Below are 16580 nucleotides of genomic sequence, written 5' to 3'. Positions count from 1 at the left end.
TGCCTGATTGCAGCCAGGAGACACATCATAGATTGTAGGGAGAATGCTAACCTCCTCTCTCAAGGCCCAGAAGTGAAGTTGTGTGAGATCTGCTGGATATTTAAACAGTTTCTGGTCCAAGAGCAGAGGGTGCTATAACATCTCACATTTAAACTAAGTCATGCTCAATTCCGTCTCCTCTCTCAGATCTCTGTAGGGGAAAATTTTGTTCCATGGTGCTTTCCAGCAGAACTTGAAACATCCTTTTTAGGTTGCTGATAAAGTCAGGGGAAAGATTGGGGGTGGGTGGGATATTTGTTTGAAAGATTAAAAAAAAAACAGGAAAAATGGAAAATATGGGGAGCACTTAGAAAAGCCTACACTTCCCCCCATTTTGGAATGAGTATTTCACTCCTATTTCATTCTTACTCACCCAGAACTTGTAGTATAAAGATTTTTTATGACACTTCACAGTATTAGATAATTTGTGTGTACTATGTACCTATATATTTTCAAGCTTATCAAATATGACTGAATTGAACCACAATATGTGCATGACACACAAATGAACTGTTCAGTTTTCAGTATTACAAAGTTTAGGAAATATCCACAAAGGCTGCTGGCCCTATTATGACTATATGAGATGATTACTGTCCAAATGACATACTACTCTCTGATGAAGGGAGCTTTAATTTTCAAAATTTTAAACTCTATAAATCTTGTTGGTTTTTAAGTTGTTAGACTCAAATGTTGCTCTTTGCCTGCATGCCAACACAACACCCACCTGAACCTACTTTACTATGAAGTGTGTTTTCTAATTGCATCATTTTCCCTGTGAGATAACAAAAACTACAACAGATTTACAGCGAACCCCTGAACAGAGTTACTCCAGTTTAAGACAGTTGATTTCAATGGTCTTGATTGCATAGGATTACCCTGTTAGTAAGGTAGCATAGGCTGCAGCAGCTTGCATCTTTATCTTTAGTATTGAATTAGATCAAGACAGGTAGCTGTGTGTGTCAGTAGCAGTAGAAAAGAGCAAGAGTCCAGGGGTAGAGTACAAGCTCTGGTGAGCCACAGCTCATTTCTTCAGCCACAGCTAGAACGTGAGTCATTCAAAATTTATTCCTGGTAGGGTATGAACTGACTGTATTTTGCATAGCGAAGTTTAAGTTATGTCTACGATTTCATCAAATAGCACAATAATAAGTGAAAATGATGCATTTGATGGAAAAGCAGTAACAAGTCAGGAAGGCGTATCTTTCTGCCCACCCACCCCCTTCAAATGTTCCAGTCATTGTCTGTCTCTGGTATTTCGCAGCTAGACTAACAGGGCTAACTCCTCTGGATCTATCTCTGGTCAAGGGCTCCCATTAACACGAGCCAATTCGGGGTGGGCTGGCCGCCAGGCCAGGCAGAGAAGCGCCTGGCAGTCCAAAGGGTCGCGGTTTGACAGGCGCTGAAGGCAGGGCTGGGACGGTGCGGCGCCCTCCGGCGGGTTGCTCAATTTCGACCCGCGGCGCCGCCTGCCTCTCCAGCGCCCCTCGCGAAGCCGAGCCATCGCCATGGCGACCAGAGAAGGAGGCGGCCCGAAGCCGGCCCCGCCCCTTTTTGCCTGCAGCTGCCTTCCCTATTGGTCTCCGTCCTTTCTCGTGGACCAACGAGCGCCTGCCACACTGCCGAGCGGGCCTGTCTCGTGGGGGGCGGGACTTCCGGCTCCTCTTTAGCTTCCCGCGGAGGGGCGAGCGAGGGAAAGAGAAAGCCGCCGCCGCCGCCGGGCCTCCCGCGCCTCCTCTGCCTCCTCGCCGCCGCCGCCGCCTCCCTCAGCCGGGCCTCATGGAGACGCTGCTCCTCGCCTTGCTGCTGGCCCTCGTCCCGCGGCCCGGCCGCGCCTCCGACGTGCTGGAGCTGAGCGATGATGACTTCGACAGCGGCCTGGCTGACCGGAACATCGCCCTGGTCGAGTTCTACGCGCCTTGGTGGGTTCAGCTCGGGGCGAGCGGGGAGCGCTGGGGGGCCTGCCGGCGAAGTGAGGGGGAGCCTGGCCGGGGAGGCGCTCTTGGTTGCTTGGCCCCGCTCTGGGGTCCCCCACCGGCCCCGCTCTGGGGTCTGCCTCTGAGGGGAGAAAGCGCGAGCCGGGGAGGGAGACCATTCGAGGGCGCGGCTGGGGAGGGTGAGAAGGGCGCCGCAACTGTTAACGCTCCTTCGCCCGTGAGGAAACTCGCGGGGGACGCTGCTCGGCTGCAGTGCGGGAGGGACGGGGCGAGCGGGCCTGGGGCCTGCGGAGACTGAAAGGGTCGTGGGCGGCCGGGAGACAAGGAGGTGCCCCCGCCTGATGAGCAGGGGGAGTCTGTGTTCCTCGGCCGGGCCTTTCGAACTACACCCCCCAGCATGCCTCGGGGCAGTCGCCCGTGATGGGCGGGGCCTTGTTGCCGTGTCTGCTCCCGATTGGCTGCTGCGTGGTCTCGTTGCTGCCTGTGATTGGCTCCCTTCGGGAGGAGTCACATTAAATCGATATGCTTTCTTCATAGAAGCAGTGGTAGAACGATTCCTCCACTGGAAGTGGTTTGTATGCACAATTCGGATCCTTAGCTCAGAAGACTCAGCTTTAATTATCGTTTTCTATATATTTTTTGTCGTTAGTAAATATTTTTCACAACTCAGATGAATTCGTTTTTGAAGATACTGTATAATACCTTTTCCAACACTGGACTACGATGGGTAGCTGCGTTTGTCTGCAGTAGTAGAAAAGAGCAAGAGTCCAGTAGTACCTATAAGACAAGAAAATTTGTGGTAGGGTATGAGCTTTCATGAGTCACAGTTATCTGAAGAAGTGAGCTGTGCCTCATGATCACTCATACCCTACTACAAATTTTGTTAGTCTTATAGGTGCTACTGGACTCTTGCTCTTTTCTACTGGGTTGTTTGCATCTGTTTTACTGCTACATCAAAAGATGAGTAATTAGTTGATAAATGTAACAAAAGTAATTAAAAACAGCTTGCCTCCCAATGATTTCATGGTTATCTCATTTCAACAGGTCAGTCCTCTGAAGGATTTTTTTGCCAACCCTTAGGAAGAAACTAGTCATTACTACACAGACCTTGTTTTAATTTGTTTAGCTGAAATATACTGGATTTTTTTCAACAGCAAACATTTTAATAAAAGAAATGCATGATAATAACAGCAGTGTACTTATATACTGCTGTTCTGGATAGACCAGTGCCCACTCAGAACAGTGAACATAGTCAATGTTATTATCCCCACAATACAGCTGGGGAGATGAGAGGAATGGTTTTCCCAAGGCCACCTGCTAAGCTCATGGAAGTAGTGGGATTCGAACCAGCAGACTTGATTCACAACCCAACCACTGTGCCACAGCAGCTCTGAGCAGGTGTTTTTGACTTTAAACATTCCAATTTTAAAAAATAAGGTTTGTTTTTGTAAAAAATAGTTTAAAATACTAAAACAGATTTTAAAAGAAAAATATATACCAGTAAGATAAATTTAAACTGTCTGCTTCTGTGGCTTCCTGGGTCAGCTTCAGTTTCCTCTTCATTATCTGGAAGGGAAAAATAAGCTTTCCTGCTTTTTGGGTGGTCCCAAAATGTTTCTCTATTTGAAGTGAAGTGAGTTAGTCCAAAAAAGATGTTTCTACACCGTAGCACATATATCTAAATTTTTCCAGTTTGCTGAGATGAGTTCATAATTACCAGCAACCAAAAGAGCGGCATGAGTACTGTGTGTCACCCTACCACACACACAAGATACAGTTGTTAAATACAGAATTTTTTTAATTACTGGATTATTTCTGAGCAAATGTGTAGAACCTTAGCAGGTCCTTGTGTGTCTGGAGTCAGGGGAGGGATTTTCTTTTCTGTCTTCTTACTCTCTGCCCAGCTTGAGGTAATAAAAGCTTAGGCAAGCGAGGGAGGATGCCAAGGCTCCCAGAAGAGAGCAGGCTAGCTGTAGATAAAAGAGAACCATCACCACGTGCCTGTGGCCATCTTCCCATGTTCCGTGGTGTTGGTGGAGGTTTTGCTCACTTTTCTGTAGCCTGCTGCCTGGGTGTTGAATTGAGAGTGCAGTGATTGTGAAGGGAGGGGGATATTGAAGCAAATGGGCTCTTTACTTCCTTCACTATCATGAGGCACACTAAACCTGAATTCTCCCTAGAAGCTAAAATGACAAAACTGAGGCTATTGTACTTTGGTCGCATCATGAGAAGACAAGACTCCCTGGAAAAGTCAATAATGCTAGGAAAATTGGAAGGCAGTAGGAAAAGAGGAAGACTTAAAACAAGAAGGCTTGGCTCTGTAAAAGAATCCACATTCTCCAGTTTGCAGGATCTGATCAAGACTGTTAATGATAGGATGTTCTGGAGGGCTTCATAGGGTTGCCATAGGTCGGAGCCAACTCGATGGTTGGCACATAACAGAATACATGAGGCACACAGCTCAGGGAGGCTCACAGCTTTAGTATTCTCCAGTACCTGCAGTGGTGGCTGCCTGTTTCAAGGGGTTCATCTGCTATCCACAAGCCTTGTTGGCCTTGTTCACTTTTCTGGAACGTGGGGCAAGTAGCCTGTTGGGGAACAGTGCTTAGGAAGAGCTGCAGGTGTAAGGAATAGCAAAAAGTAAAAGTTGATAGTAGTCCGAGTATTATTTATACAGAAGCACAATTGTTCAGTTTCAGTCTGTAGGATTACCAGGATCTTTGACTGTTATCATATCATTGAAAGTAATTAATGTCATGTTAAACATTTTACAGCATATTGTTGCCAGAATGATTAATATTTTTCAAAAAAATTCTTGAAAATACTTTATATGTAATGCTGTAGGTTGTCTTTCATAATTTTTTTCACACAATACATTTTGAGTCAAAATTTCTTTCATTTTATTCATTGCAAAAAATATATCCCTGGAGATTTTTCAGTTTTTCCCAAAAATTTCCCAATTTTTTCATGGGGAAACATTGAAAGTGTGAAGTCTTTTTAACACTGTACATATGTTGTATCAAGTACTCACTCATTTTAAAAGAAACTGTTTCAGGTTTTTTCAATGATCCCCAATTTTTTTCTGTTGGAAAATTGGGGCGAAATGGTTCTCGGGACTTTTTTCCCTCTGAGCCATCATCTGCTTCATCATCTGTTTCCTTCATGGCTACAGAAATTGGCTTTAGGGTCCTCTATATGTTCAGCAGTTCTCTTCATCCCCATGTTGAAATTTCTAGCTGTGAAAGTGCTGGCTGATTGGGATTTTATTTACAAAGCTCATGAGATTAGGACAATATAGTGCTTAAAACAGTCCACTGGTGTGTTCCGTTGCATGCTTTATGAGAGGCAGTTGCTGCAAAGTGGATGTTGAGAAGTATTTTGCGATTTGAACAACATTATCCTTTATTTCTGGAACATGGAAGGTGCATCGGATGAGCACTGCAACTATGTGTTGGTCTGGAAATCTCTTCACTCTGTTCTAAATGTCTTCCAACTTAGATACACTTGCAGCATTGTTATCAAGCTGCAACTGTACATTTGATTTCTTTTCAACTAATTATAGCTTGTACTGCTACTTGTAAGTGTTCTGTTGTGTATGCATTTTCTGATGTATCAGTTGTTGCAGTAAGGAAGACATTCCCTTCCGCTGTTACACACGCACACACAACAGATTGATTGTGGATGTTTCTCCACCCATTAAGCCTCGGGTTAGTTTACCTTCTAGACCTTTTGCACACTGCTCAATTTTTCTTCCATATAATTTGTCCAGCAATTTTCCTGCAACATGTACTCTGTTACTTTCATCATTTTTTAAGTTCAATGCAGTTTCCTCTTGAGAGAGAACACTTACTGAGATATATTATTTTTGTTCAAGGAGCCCATGTTGTAGTTGTGCATTTTGCACGCATGCTGTCCTGCACACCGATAGGGGAGCATCATTGGAACAACTGGGTCTTTTTTACAGCTTGCTGCCATTATAGGCTCTTCCCTCCTAATAGAATGATATGGTAGATCTAAAATCAGTGAAGACTGCACTCAGGCCTCAAGACTTATACTGCAATACACTGCTCAAAAAGCTTCACTTTTTCTTCTATTGCCCCTCCCTCCCTTCTCTCATCATCTGCAGACTTCTTCTCTTTGTCCAGATCTAAGAATTTCCAAACAGCCATCTCTGATAGTATCTTCTGGGAGGAGATAGCTTTGTGCCGTAATGTATCCTTAGATTGATCTTTGATCAAAAAAAACTTTTAAAGAAAAAACAATTTTAAAAAACAATGATCTTGACCCACTCAGCCCGCATGAAGTTAATTAGAACTGTGTCTTCAGGTTGACTAGTTTAAGTGTTGCTAAGTCAGCTTTCAGAATGAATGGGGTAGAGATTGGATGGGCTTTCTTTCATTGGAAAAGACAATATGCAGTGTTCCCATTTACTGCATTACTTGGGAATAATGTGTCACTAATGCTATGCACTATTTATACTTCTTCCTTAACTAGAGATAGGAAAAGGCAGGTGGCCTCTGTCCAAACCATGTTCCATGCAGGAAAATCTCGGGGGGCCAGCAATTTTGGAGAAGGGAGCAAACAGCATAACAATGTTTTAACAAACTGTTTTGTAGGTGTGGACACTGCAAACGGCTTGCCCCGGAGTATGAGTCAGCTGCCACGAGGCTTAAAGGAATCGTTCCACTGGTGAAGGTTTGTGGCCATTGCTTTTTCTGTTAGAGCTTCCAGAATAAATGTGGTTATCTGAATGCTTGCATGCGAGGAAGATTTAAAATAATAAATAATCATTTATAGTCTGTCTTTCTCATTGGAACTCAAGGCTGATCACAAACATGATTAAAAGAAAAATTCAGTGAGAGGATTACAAATCATATCATTTGAATCCAGCAGCAAAGATTCCTAGTAAGACAAAATAATGCATTTGGGCTGGAATTGTAGACTAGGGGATGAGAACTAAACAACACATGCATGGTTAAGGCAACAGAACAATCAGCTAGTTTTTCTATTGTTGCATCTTAGTTTTTCTATTGTCTAAATACAGATAGTGGAGTGAGGAGTTAGTTCCTTAGTTGCTTCATGGATCTTGTGTATTCAGTGGGAAACAAGTGGGTGCACACTACTGTAGGGCTCATATTCCTTTGGTATGTCTACCCTGAATGGGCCCAATGTGTGGGCGGCGCTGTTGAGTACACTTGGTTACAGCCAGGGCCAATCAGAGGCTGGCACAGGAGAGCCATTTGGCCTCCAATTTATATTCTTATGAATGTCTTTGTGTTTGATGAGCTTCACAACTTTTTATGCCCACCATGTGTCATTACTTTTATTTATTTTATCTTTCATGGCTAGGCCCCTCAGTAAGGGGTCCAGACCTCTTTGGTCCTCTGAGACGGCTTAATCGCAACCAGGCTCTGCGACGTTTTAGGGATGTTCTTTTTTGCAAAAAATGCTTTGCCTGTGTGTGTTACGGAGGAAGCTCCTTAGCATGTGTCAAGATGAGGACTACAAACTTGCACATTTCCTTCCTCAGGTTGACTGTACAGCAAACTCTAACACTTGTAACAAGTATGGCGTGAGCGGCTACCCAACTCTCAAGATCTTCAGGAATGGGGAAGAGTCGGGTACCTACGATGGTCCAAGAACAGCTGGTAGGCCGGAATCTGTTCCTGCAGCAGCATTTGGTTTATTGTGGGGGAGCTGACCAGAGGCACGAGATTTAAGCTGTCCTATTGCAGTGTTACAGGAGGCCTGCAAGGATCATGTTTAAAGACTCTGGATAATTTACGTGCAGTTCCTTGTAAAAGCTACTGTTTGTGTAGTGTACGTCTCTTGGTTTAGGAGTCAGTCTCTAATTGTGCCAAACTTTTTTCCAAGATGGAATTGTAACCCATCTGAAGAAACAGGCAGGCCCAGCCTCAGTTGCTCTCCGTGCTGAAAACTTTGAGAAATTTATCAGTGAAAAGGATGCTGCTGTGGTGGGTAAGTCATTTGGAGAACTAACCCTTTTGAGCTTTTGCTATATGGAGAAGGAAGGGGAGCCTCTTTAGAGCTTGCAGCAGGCAGCATGATTCGTAGGTACACTCTTCCGTTTCAGTTAGAGGGTTTGCAGTCTGTCAACTTGTTGACTCTCAGGTGAGGACACTGCAGTGGTGTTGCTATGAATGACTGAAGCTCTTCCCCACCTACAGGTGCAATAGGCCTGGAGCTGGGTATGTTCCTTGGGTGGATTTTAGAGAACAGACCTGCTGAGATACTGAATGGAACAAATGAACTATTTTGTGCATGTACATTTAATCATTACATTATTTGTATTAAGGTACTGGGATCCTACATCCTGTTTTTATGTTCTATAGGATTTTTTAAGGAGATGTTTGGTGATGCACACTCAGAGTTCATGAAGGCGGCAAGCACGTTGCGGGACCATTATCGCTTCGGGCACACCAGTGATGAAGATCTCATTAAGAAATACGAGCCCGATGGCGAGTAAGTGGTTCGGTGGGCAGCCTCTGCTCTCCTGATTTTCTAACGGAATGCAAAGAAAACTGTATAAACTATAGTACAAAATACCAGAAATGTATGACATTTGGACGGACTGGCCTATATCTCTTCCTCACTTGTGTTGCCATTTCATGAAAGTAGTTGTGCCAGGCCCTGCCTCCACCTTGGACTCCTGTGACTCTTGCTGGACTGAGATCCAAGGGCACTGGGCAATCAGGTATAATCAAGCCTTACTATCAGCTCTTGTCTCTGCCAGACAGCAGGTTGTATCTCCTGCACTAGCAACTGGAATCTTCATTTCCCCCCCTCCCCAACACTGAATCCCTGCTGAGTGCGTTCCTTTTGTTCAGTCTCCACCTTCAGGAAGCCCTCCGGGGAGCATGCAAGTTGGAACTTGAGTCAGCTTTTCCTTGGAGAATTGGTTAAGGAGCTGAGACACCTGCTAGCTCATTGGCCTGGAAGTTTGTGTCAAAGGAGCCAGCTGCACAGTTTAGGGGCTGAATATAGAAGAGGGGTATATGCTGCCCACTGCTAAGCTGCAATTGTCAACTCTCTACAGGGGCATCTTTCTATTCCGTCCCCTCCACCTGGCAAACAAGTTTGAAGAAAGTTCTGTGCGATTCTCAGAGGATAAGATCACCACCGGCAAGGTTAAGAAGTTCATTCAGGATAACATGTGAGTGAAGCAGTTTCTCTCATAGCCTTCAATGCCTCTGCCTCAGAGGTGGGATCTGTAGACTAACGTGTCTGTCTTCTGTTTGCTAGTTTCGGAATCTGTCCACATATGACGGAAGACAACAAAGAACTCATCCAAGGGAAGGATCTGCTGGTGGCTTATTATGATGTGGACTATGAAAAGAATCCCAAGGGCTCAAACTACTGGCGCAATAGGTTGGTTTGTTGAGCAAAATTATGGTGGCTCTCTAGAGGCCTGATCGAGGTGGCTTATGAGGTAAAAATATATAACAGTCATAACGATCAATTAGAACATTATCAATGTTGAACGATCAAGCAAAGAGCTTGCTAGAAACATAAAAAACAGTATTTGGCATAAAATTCGGCTTGCTAGAGACATAAAAAACAGTATTCGGCATAAAATGCCGTTTCAGCAGGGTATGTAAAATGCTGTTTATAAAACAGAAGCCTTAAAACTTCTTTAAAGTAAAAATCTTCAGATAAAAACTTAAGTAAAAAGAGTGCGTGCGAGGTGATCATTTGGGAGGCAGGATTCCACCACTGAGAAAACCTGCCACTGTGTGCCACGCCCCTCACCTCCGCAGGCAGGTCTTCTTGACGGGAATATCCTAACAGGCGGGTTGGAGAGTAGAGAAGGGGGAGGCGGTATTTCAGTTTTCTTAGCTCTGGACCTAAAAGGTAAGAATTGTGTCTGGAAACAAGTGGGCAGGCAATACAGATCTTCTAGCACAACAATAATGAAATGCCTGCATCCAACCTGACAGCAGCCTAACCACTGCATTTGCACTAAGCAAAATCTCAGGATAGTTTTCATGTAAAACACAGTAATCTTATCCTGAATATGATCCCGTGGTCACAGTCTGCTTTTTGACTGATGCCAAAGCTGACCAGTAGTGATGTATGTTGTGGAGGAGGCCTGAGCTTCTGATAAGCCATTGTCCAGCAGCACCCCCAGTCACTGTGGTGTGGTGGGTTAAAATGTTGGACTGGGACACGGGAGACCCAGGTTCAGATCCCTACTGTACTGTGGAAGCTTGCTGAGTGACATCAGGCTGGTCGCATACTTGCAGGTTAACCAACCTCACAGGGTTGTTGGGGGTATAAAATGGAGAAGGGAATAATGTTGTACACCGCTTTGGGTCCCCATTGGGGAGAGAAGTGGAGTATAAATTAAATGAAATAAACAATAAAATCTAACCTGTGAATCTGTTCCCGGAGGAGTACAGTCTCCAACCAACTATGTCATTGGTCACAAGTGCCTCAGTCTCCTCTTTAGCTTCAGTTTATTGACCTCCAGCCACACTCTGTTCAGACCGTTGTACATGGCTAGCTCCTCCTCCCTGGCAAATACATGGCAGGACTTCCTCAGGCTGGAAGTCTCACAGTGGCATTTTCCCTCCCTGCCTGAAGTTAGATGACTGGACAAATAAGATAACTGTTTCTTTATGGTGTCTGGCAGAGAGACTTGCTAGTTCTTTTTCTTTTTAACTTCATTTGCTTTTCTCATTAAAAAAAGTTAATGTGCAAGAACAACTAAAATGGAAACAAAGTGACTACAAAAACCACACAAAAGCTGCATTGAAATGCACTCCCTTGTGAGCTGCCTGGCTAGTAAACAATGACTGGCCGTCACTCACTCTTCTGTCCCACAACCTCCCCCCCCCCAACTCAAACTCTCACAGGCAGAAGTCTCCAGAATCTTTTCATTGATATCAGACCAGAAATCCCATTTGTGGTGCTCACTGCAAATGTTCTACACCAAAACTTGTCTTGCCTCTTGCAACATGCTTTAAGTGTGCAAATGACATGGTTCTTTTGACTCTGTTCCTGGCTGCTTGTGGTGGACTAATTTATCCTTATCTCACTAGAGCAGAGCGGTCCAGTACATAAAATTAATTTCCCAAATCTGTATCGGAGCATCAGAGCTTAAGATAAGGTCTGAAAACAATGATCTATTATTAAAGCTCAATACAAATTATTTGTCATTTATAGTCCACCTTTCTGAGACTCAAGGTGGATTGCACAGTGTGAGTCAGTACAATCAATATCAGAGACATTTCAAATATACATGTAATGGGTATATACATGCAATTTTATTGCATGTATATTAAAAAGGTTTAAAGATGTAACAATGTTGAAACAGAGCATAAGCAAATTCTATGATTGATACATTAAACAACTTAGGAACTACCCAGTAGGCTCATATTTATAGCAATAGTAGTGAAGTCTGGTCCTTCGGTATCCCTTTATTGATGGATCTCTTAAGACTGCTTCTTTACGTTACAGCCCTCCCATCTGAGCAAAAAGCCCTGCATCGTTTATGGAAGGCCAGGAGGGTGGGAGTTTTCCTAACAATATTCCATAAAGTGGGGGCCACCATAGAGAATGCCTATGTGTGGGCAGCTGTTGATTCTGCCCATGTGCTGGGTGGTATTTGCAAAAGGCCCTGTCAAGATGAGCAAAGTTGCCATGGTTGAATATAGGGAGAGAGGCAGTCCCGTAGATAAGATGGACCAAGGCCATGAAGAGCTTGTTTCCCATCAAGGTACACAGATACATTCTTGAAGTTTAAATCTTTATTCTTTAAAAGGATTAGGGATTATTTTAATAATTAAGAATAATATAAAGGTTTAGTAAAATAAAATAGTAAGAAATATATATACGCAATACAAATTAAATCTCTTAACGTTTCTCAATCATAACTATGAATGATTTAAAATCAGATCATACTTAGTCCACTATGAAATGCATTGGAGTTTCATAAACAGTCTTTCCCAACTACTTCTAATTCGTTGTCACAGATAAAAGAATATCTGTAGTTTCCCATAACCTGCTAATGAACTGCATTAAGTCATACAAAGTTTTTTTTTAACATAAATGTGTATAACTGGAGTAGATGTGATCAAAATCATGTTTTATGACACTGCTGTGTTTGAGGCTCCTCTAGGTTGTGCCCAACAGTCTTGATCTGCTAAAAATGACAAGCGCAAGGGCAATGTTGAGCATAAGTTCAAACAGTGAGGTTGAACCCCCTCCCCCCCCAGTGCCAGGAATTGCTACCACTGGCCTATATCAGCCATCTCATTTTCCACAATGCCTTCTGTGCCTGGCGCTTGGTTTTTGCTTGTAGCTTGCTGAGGCAGAGTTCCACCTGCTGCCTTATGCTGTGAGTCCCTCATTTTTTGGCCTAAAGGCAGTGATAAGTGGGTCTTCTCTGCCTCCTCAGAGTGATGAAGGTGGCTCGAAGTTTCTTGGATGCTGGGCATGCACTCAACTTTGCTGTTGCTAGTCAGAAGACTTTTGGCCATGAACTCTCAGAGTTTGGGTTGGAAAGCACCACCGGTGACGTTCCTGTTGTTGCGATCAAGACAGCCAAGGGGGAGAAATACGTCATGCAGGAAGAATTCTCGTAAGTGAAGCCTTCTGTCTATTCTTCCTTTTAGCAGTGTTCTAATCTTATTAGCATCAGTTGTACGTGCTTGTATAATGCTTTTAGTTGAGCGGAGGAGGTGGGATGCAATTTGAAACTAATAGTCCTTGAAACTTCACGAAAAGCACAGCAGTAGGCTGCAGTATCGGGGAAAAAACCTACTCAGTCAGTGGGTTCAGAGTGACTAAAACAGTTCTTGTTTGGTTTGCAGCCGTGATGGAAAGGCTCTCGAGAGGTTCCTCAAGGATTATTTTGATGGAAATCTGAAAAGATACCTGAAGTCAGAGCCCATCCCAGAAAGTAACGACGGGCCTGTGAAGGTTGGAGCTGTTGCTAGTTCACATTCTTCTCTCCATTAACATGCTTCCCTAAATTGGAGCCTGTAACTAGGGTGTACTGGTAACATTCGTTCCGGGAAGGATGGGCACTGTCTGGCCCCTGGTAGAACATCAGGGTTTGTGGGCAGAGCTGATACATGTAGCATTAAAAAAAAATCCCAGGATAATCCACCAGTTTGCCCAAATATTCTAAGTGGCACACAGTTATGTAACTTCTGTATTGATCTTGCATGCTTTAATGGTTGTCTTGCAGAGGTCACCTGTGTGACCTGATAAAGGGCTCACATGATAAAAGGGGGGAAGCAAGAGACTGGATATCTGCTCACTTCCAAGCCTGCTGTCCTGTGTGCTGCTTAAAATGGCACAGTAGTTCTTGAACATTCAAGAGTGTTAGAAACATGCTTTAAATTGGTAGGTTGATATACCAGAGATTCTCCCTTTGGAGAAGGTGCATGCATGCAGGGAAAAAAGCAGTCCTGCCTGTCCACGTATGACTGACAGGGGGAGACAGGCTACTGCAATAAAACCACGTTTGACGACAAGCAGCACTACCAGAAGCCCAGCGATTTAGGGGCTAGCAGGCCTGCCCGCCCTAGCACAGATGGAAGACGTTAGACCTCGGACTTGCACTCATTTGAATCTGTATGTTCCCTCTCGAGGTGGCTGTGGCTGAGAACTTCGATGAACTTGTAAATGATGATAGCAAAGATGTGCTTGTGGAATTCTATGCACCCTGGTGTGGCCACTGTAAGAACCTAGAACCGAAGTACAAGGAATTAGCAGAAAAGGTATGTCTGAAGTTCTGGTTTCCAGAGGGCAGATGGTGGGGGATAAAATGGATTTTATGCTAGGCGAGCCTGTCTGTTGGGCGATGTTTTCTGGGTGCGGAGACGGATGTGTTGCTTTCTTGTCGGGGGTGGGGGTGGGTCAGGAAGAGTTGGGCTGTGGCCCCTCCATCTTGTCAGAGCAGACTTTGTTGTGTGTCTGTTTGCTGACTCCCTTCTCCTTTAAACAGCTCAGCAAAGATCCCAACATCATCATCGCAAAGATGGATGCCACTGCCAATGATGTGCCTTCGCCCTATGAAGTCAGAGGGTAAGGCTGAGTTCCGGCCGATGATTGTCGACTTGCCCTTGCCTGTTCTGCTTGCAGGCAGAGTTGGCCTTTGCAAGCAAGCTGAAGCATCTGCATTCATGCAGGCTGTTTTGGGCTATTGGCCCCTGGGCTGAGGGTCTCCCCAGCTGTGGGCCAAATGCTTGCATTCTTCTTTTGAAAAGCTGCCATGAGGTGGCCATGGTGGGATTGGGTCTGTGGGGCAGTTGCTGTGCACACTTACGTGTTCTCTGTTTGTAGCTTCCCCACTATTTACTTTGCTCCTGCGGGCAGCAAGCAAAACCCAAAGAAATACGAGGTAAGTGACCGATGCTTATTGCAGGCCTTTCTCCTGCCCTTTTCCCCTATGTTAATCAGATCTGCCTAGGTAGTTTTCTCCCCATCCTCACCATAGCCCTGTGGTGAAAAGTGTCCTTGAAAAACATTGTGACATATACAAGGTCATTCAGGGAGCTTTATGCCTGAGGCCCTCAGGGAAAAGAATACAAGCCCCTTTCCACTGAGAGAGCTACCCCACCCCCCAATAACATAAAATTTGTGCATGGTGTAAATGATGGGGGAAGAGAGGCTTCACTTGCTAGCCTTGCTCCACTTCTGTTTTCCTGGCAGGGGGGCCGTGAAGTGAGTGACTTCATCAGCTACCTGAAGCGAGAGGCTACATACCCACCTGTCCTGCAGGAGGATGAAAAGCCCAAGAAGAAAAAGAAAGTACCCAAGGAAGATCTGTGAGGGGTCTTGGCACCCCCTTGCTTGTGGAGTAGCCTGTTAGCCAACATGGGCAGACAAATAGCGCAGCCGGAGCCGTGGGAAGGTGAAGCCACTTCATTCAGAGGGGACCCAACTGCTGCCATTGTTTAATTTTCTGCTCCCTCTTTTCTTAGCTGCACTGGCCATGGATGCCCTGGACTGGTTGATGTTTGGGGGGTGGGGGCGGGCTTGTTTTCTAATGTTTTGTACATTTGGAGGAGTGAAACAATAAATTACCCCCAATCCCAAGTCTGGTTGTGCTTTCTAATGTGGTTGAGACCCCATAGTGTGCGTGGTGGGGGAGAGCAGCATGCTGAAGGGGGCATGGAGCTCTCCCAATTGCCTGTCCTTGGGAGCTTCCCGCTTAAGTTTGCCCATTAGGTGGGGGGTGGTGGTTCGAATGTTTGCTTAAATGATCAGGTAGCATGCAGCTCTGTGCTCTGATAGCTCCTGAAATACGGGCCCTGGTTACTAAACACCTGTGTAACTTGCTTGATTTTTAAAAAAACAACAAAATAAAAGAGCTAAGCACTGGATACAATTTGAGGCATTGGGTACAAAGTTGATTTTCTTTTGCTGCAAAAGGTGCCTCTAATTCTTGAGTTGAAAGAGGGAGGGATGGTTTTTGCTGCGTGTCAGTGGCAAAGAACGGGGGAAGTCTTTTGCTGTCAAATCAAGCAGTTTTCGGATGCTGTCAGTCCTGCATTGAATGGTCGCAGTTGCTCTGTATAGGAAATGGCTCCTTTCTGGCTCAGTGCTTTCAGTGGCAAATGGCCAAGTAGTCAAAGCTACTACCAGCCCATACATTTGGGAAAACAGGAGAAGCCTTGCGGTACTTGGAAGACTAATATCTGATGTGGCCTAAACTTTCCAGGGCTACTAAAATGTAAGTCATGCTCTGCGATATTCGTTTGCTGCAATGAAAGAGGGAGGGAGTTCAGCTGGAATTGGTGACTGCAGCTGAACTGCTACCAACAATGAAAACCAGGGGGAAAATAGGCAATTTTCTATCCTTAAAGAACAAGGAAGATAATATGTCCATAAATGATTGGGTGTGGGTGTATGACAGAGAGAAAACAAAGTAGCTTGTCCTTAAACTGAGACTTGAGTTTTCAGCGCAGTTTTTTCCCTTTTCAGTTCTGGCTCCCTAGTGCTTTGATTTATCCCTGGTTTCTGCACATTTTTTTTTGCTAGTTTGGAGTCATGGTTAAGAGCTAATCTGGAGAACCAGGTTTGATTCCCCACTCCGCTTGAAGCCAGCTGGGTGATCTTGGGTCAGTCACAGCTCTCTCAGGGTGATTGTTGTGAGGATAAAAACAACGCACTTTGTAAACCACTCTGAGTGGGTGTTAAGTTGTCCTGAAGGGCGGCATATAGAGCAAATATTATTATTAGTCTTCTCTGGTTTCTTTGGGGTTTTGTTCAGACCACTTTTACTCCGATCTTTTTCTGGAAGCTGATTTTGGGTCGATTGCTTTTCCTCATGCATAATGGTTCGTTTGGTTTTGTTTGTCCCACCTACCTCCAACCCACTTTCCATGACTAGTCATTTATCATTGTCAAACCACTCCTCCCCCTTCCTGGTTTTGGTTTTTTCAGTCACCATCTTCATGGTGTTACATCAACCTACTTTTGTAGCAATGCATGCAGCAGATTATCTGAATTCCCAGTTTTCATTTTAAAAAATTAAAATGAAGTCTCTCGCCCCTTCTGTTGTGGAGATACGTCTTTTTCTGTATATCTCTGCAAGGAAAGGGGCTAGAGACTTACTTTTTTAAAATGAAA

At 44.6% G+C, this 16580-nt stretch overlaps 1 protein-coding gene across 1 annotated transcript; it reads left to right on the top strand.

Moving 5' to 3' along the window:
• The first annotated feature begins 1664 nt into the window (after positions 1-1664).
• Positions 1665-15044, top strand: PDIA3 (protein disulfide isomerase family A member 3). Its single transcript, XM_055002486.1, has 13 exons — positions 1665-1958; positions 6590-6668; positions 7504-7621; positions 7848-7952; positions 8327-8456; positions 9031-9147; positions 9237-9362; positions 12394-12576; positions 12809-12917; positions 13595-13723; positions 13951-14030; positions 14289-14346; positions 14658-15044. The coding sequence occupies exons 1-13, from the start codon at positions 1816-1818 to the stop codon at positions 14775-14777; spliced, it is 1497 nt and encodes a 498-aa protein (XP_054858461.1). The 5' UTR covers positions 1665-1815; the 3' UTR covers positions 14778-15044.
• Positions 15045-16580: the final 1536 nt, after the last annotated feature.

Source organism: Eublepharis macularius, chromosome 18 (genome assembly GCF_028583425.1).
Source record: "Eublepharis macularius isolate TG4126 chromosome 18, MPM_Emac_v1.0, whole genome shotgun sequence".
Lineage (NCBI taxonomy): Eukaryota > Metazoa > Chordata > Lepidosauria > Squamata > Eublepharidae > Eublepharis > Eublepharis macularius.
This window is presented reverse-complemented; position numbering and strand designations above follow the sequence as displayed.

What these genes read in the sequence shown, in the direction of transcription:
- PDIA3 (XM_055002486.1), top strand. Translation starts at nt 1,816, where the DNA reads ATGGAGACGCTGCTCCTCGCCTTGCTGCTGGCCCTCGTCCCGCGGCCC. An exon ending in AAAGGATGCTGCTGTGGTGG is followed by an intron (nt 7,953 to 8,326) that starts GTAAGTCATTTG and finishes TATGTTCTATAG; the next exon opens with GATTTTTTAAGGAGATGTTT. An exon ending in TCGCCCTATGAAGTCAGAGG is followed by an intron (nt 14,031 to 14,288) that starts GTAAGGCTGAGT and finishes CTCTGTTTGTAG; the next exon opens with CTTCCCCACTATTTACTTTG.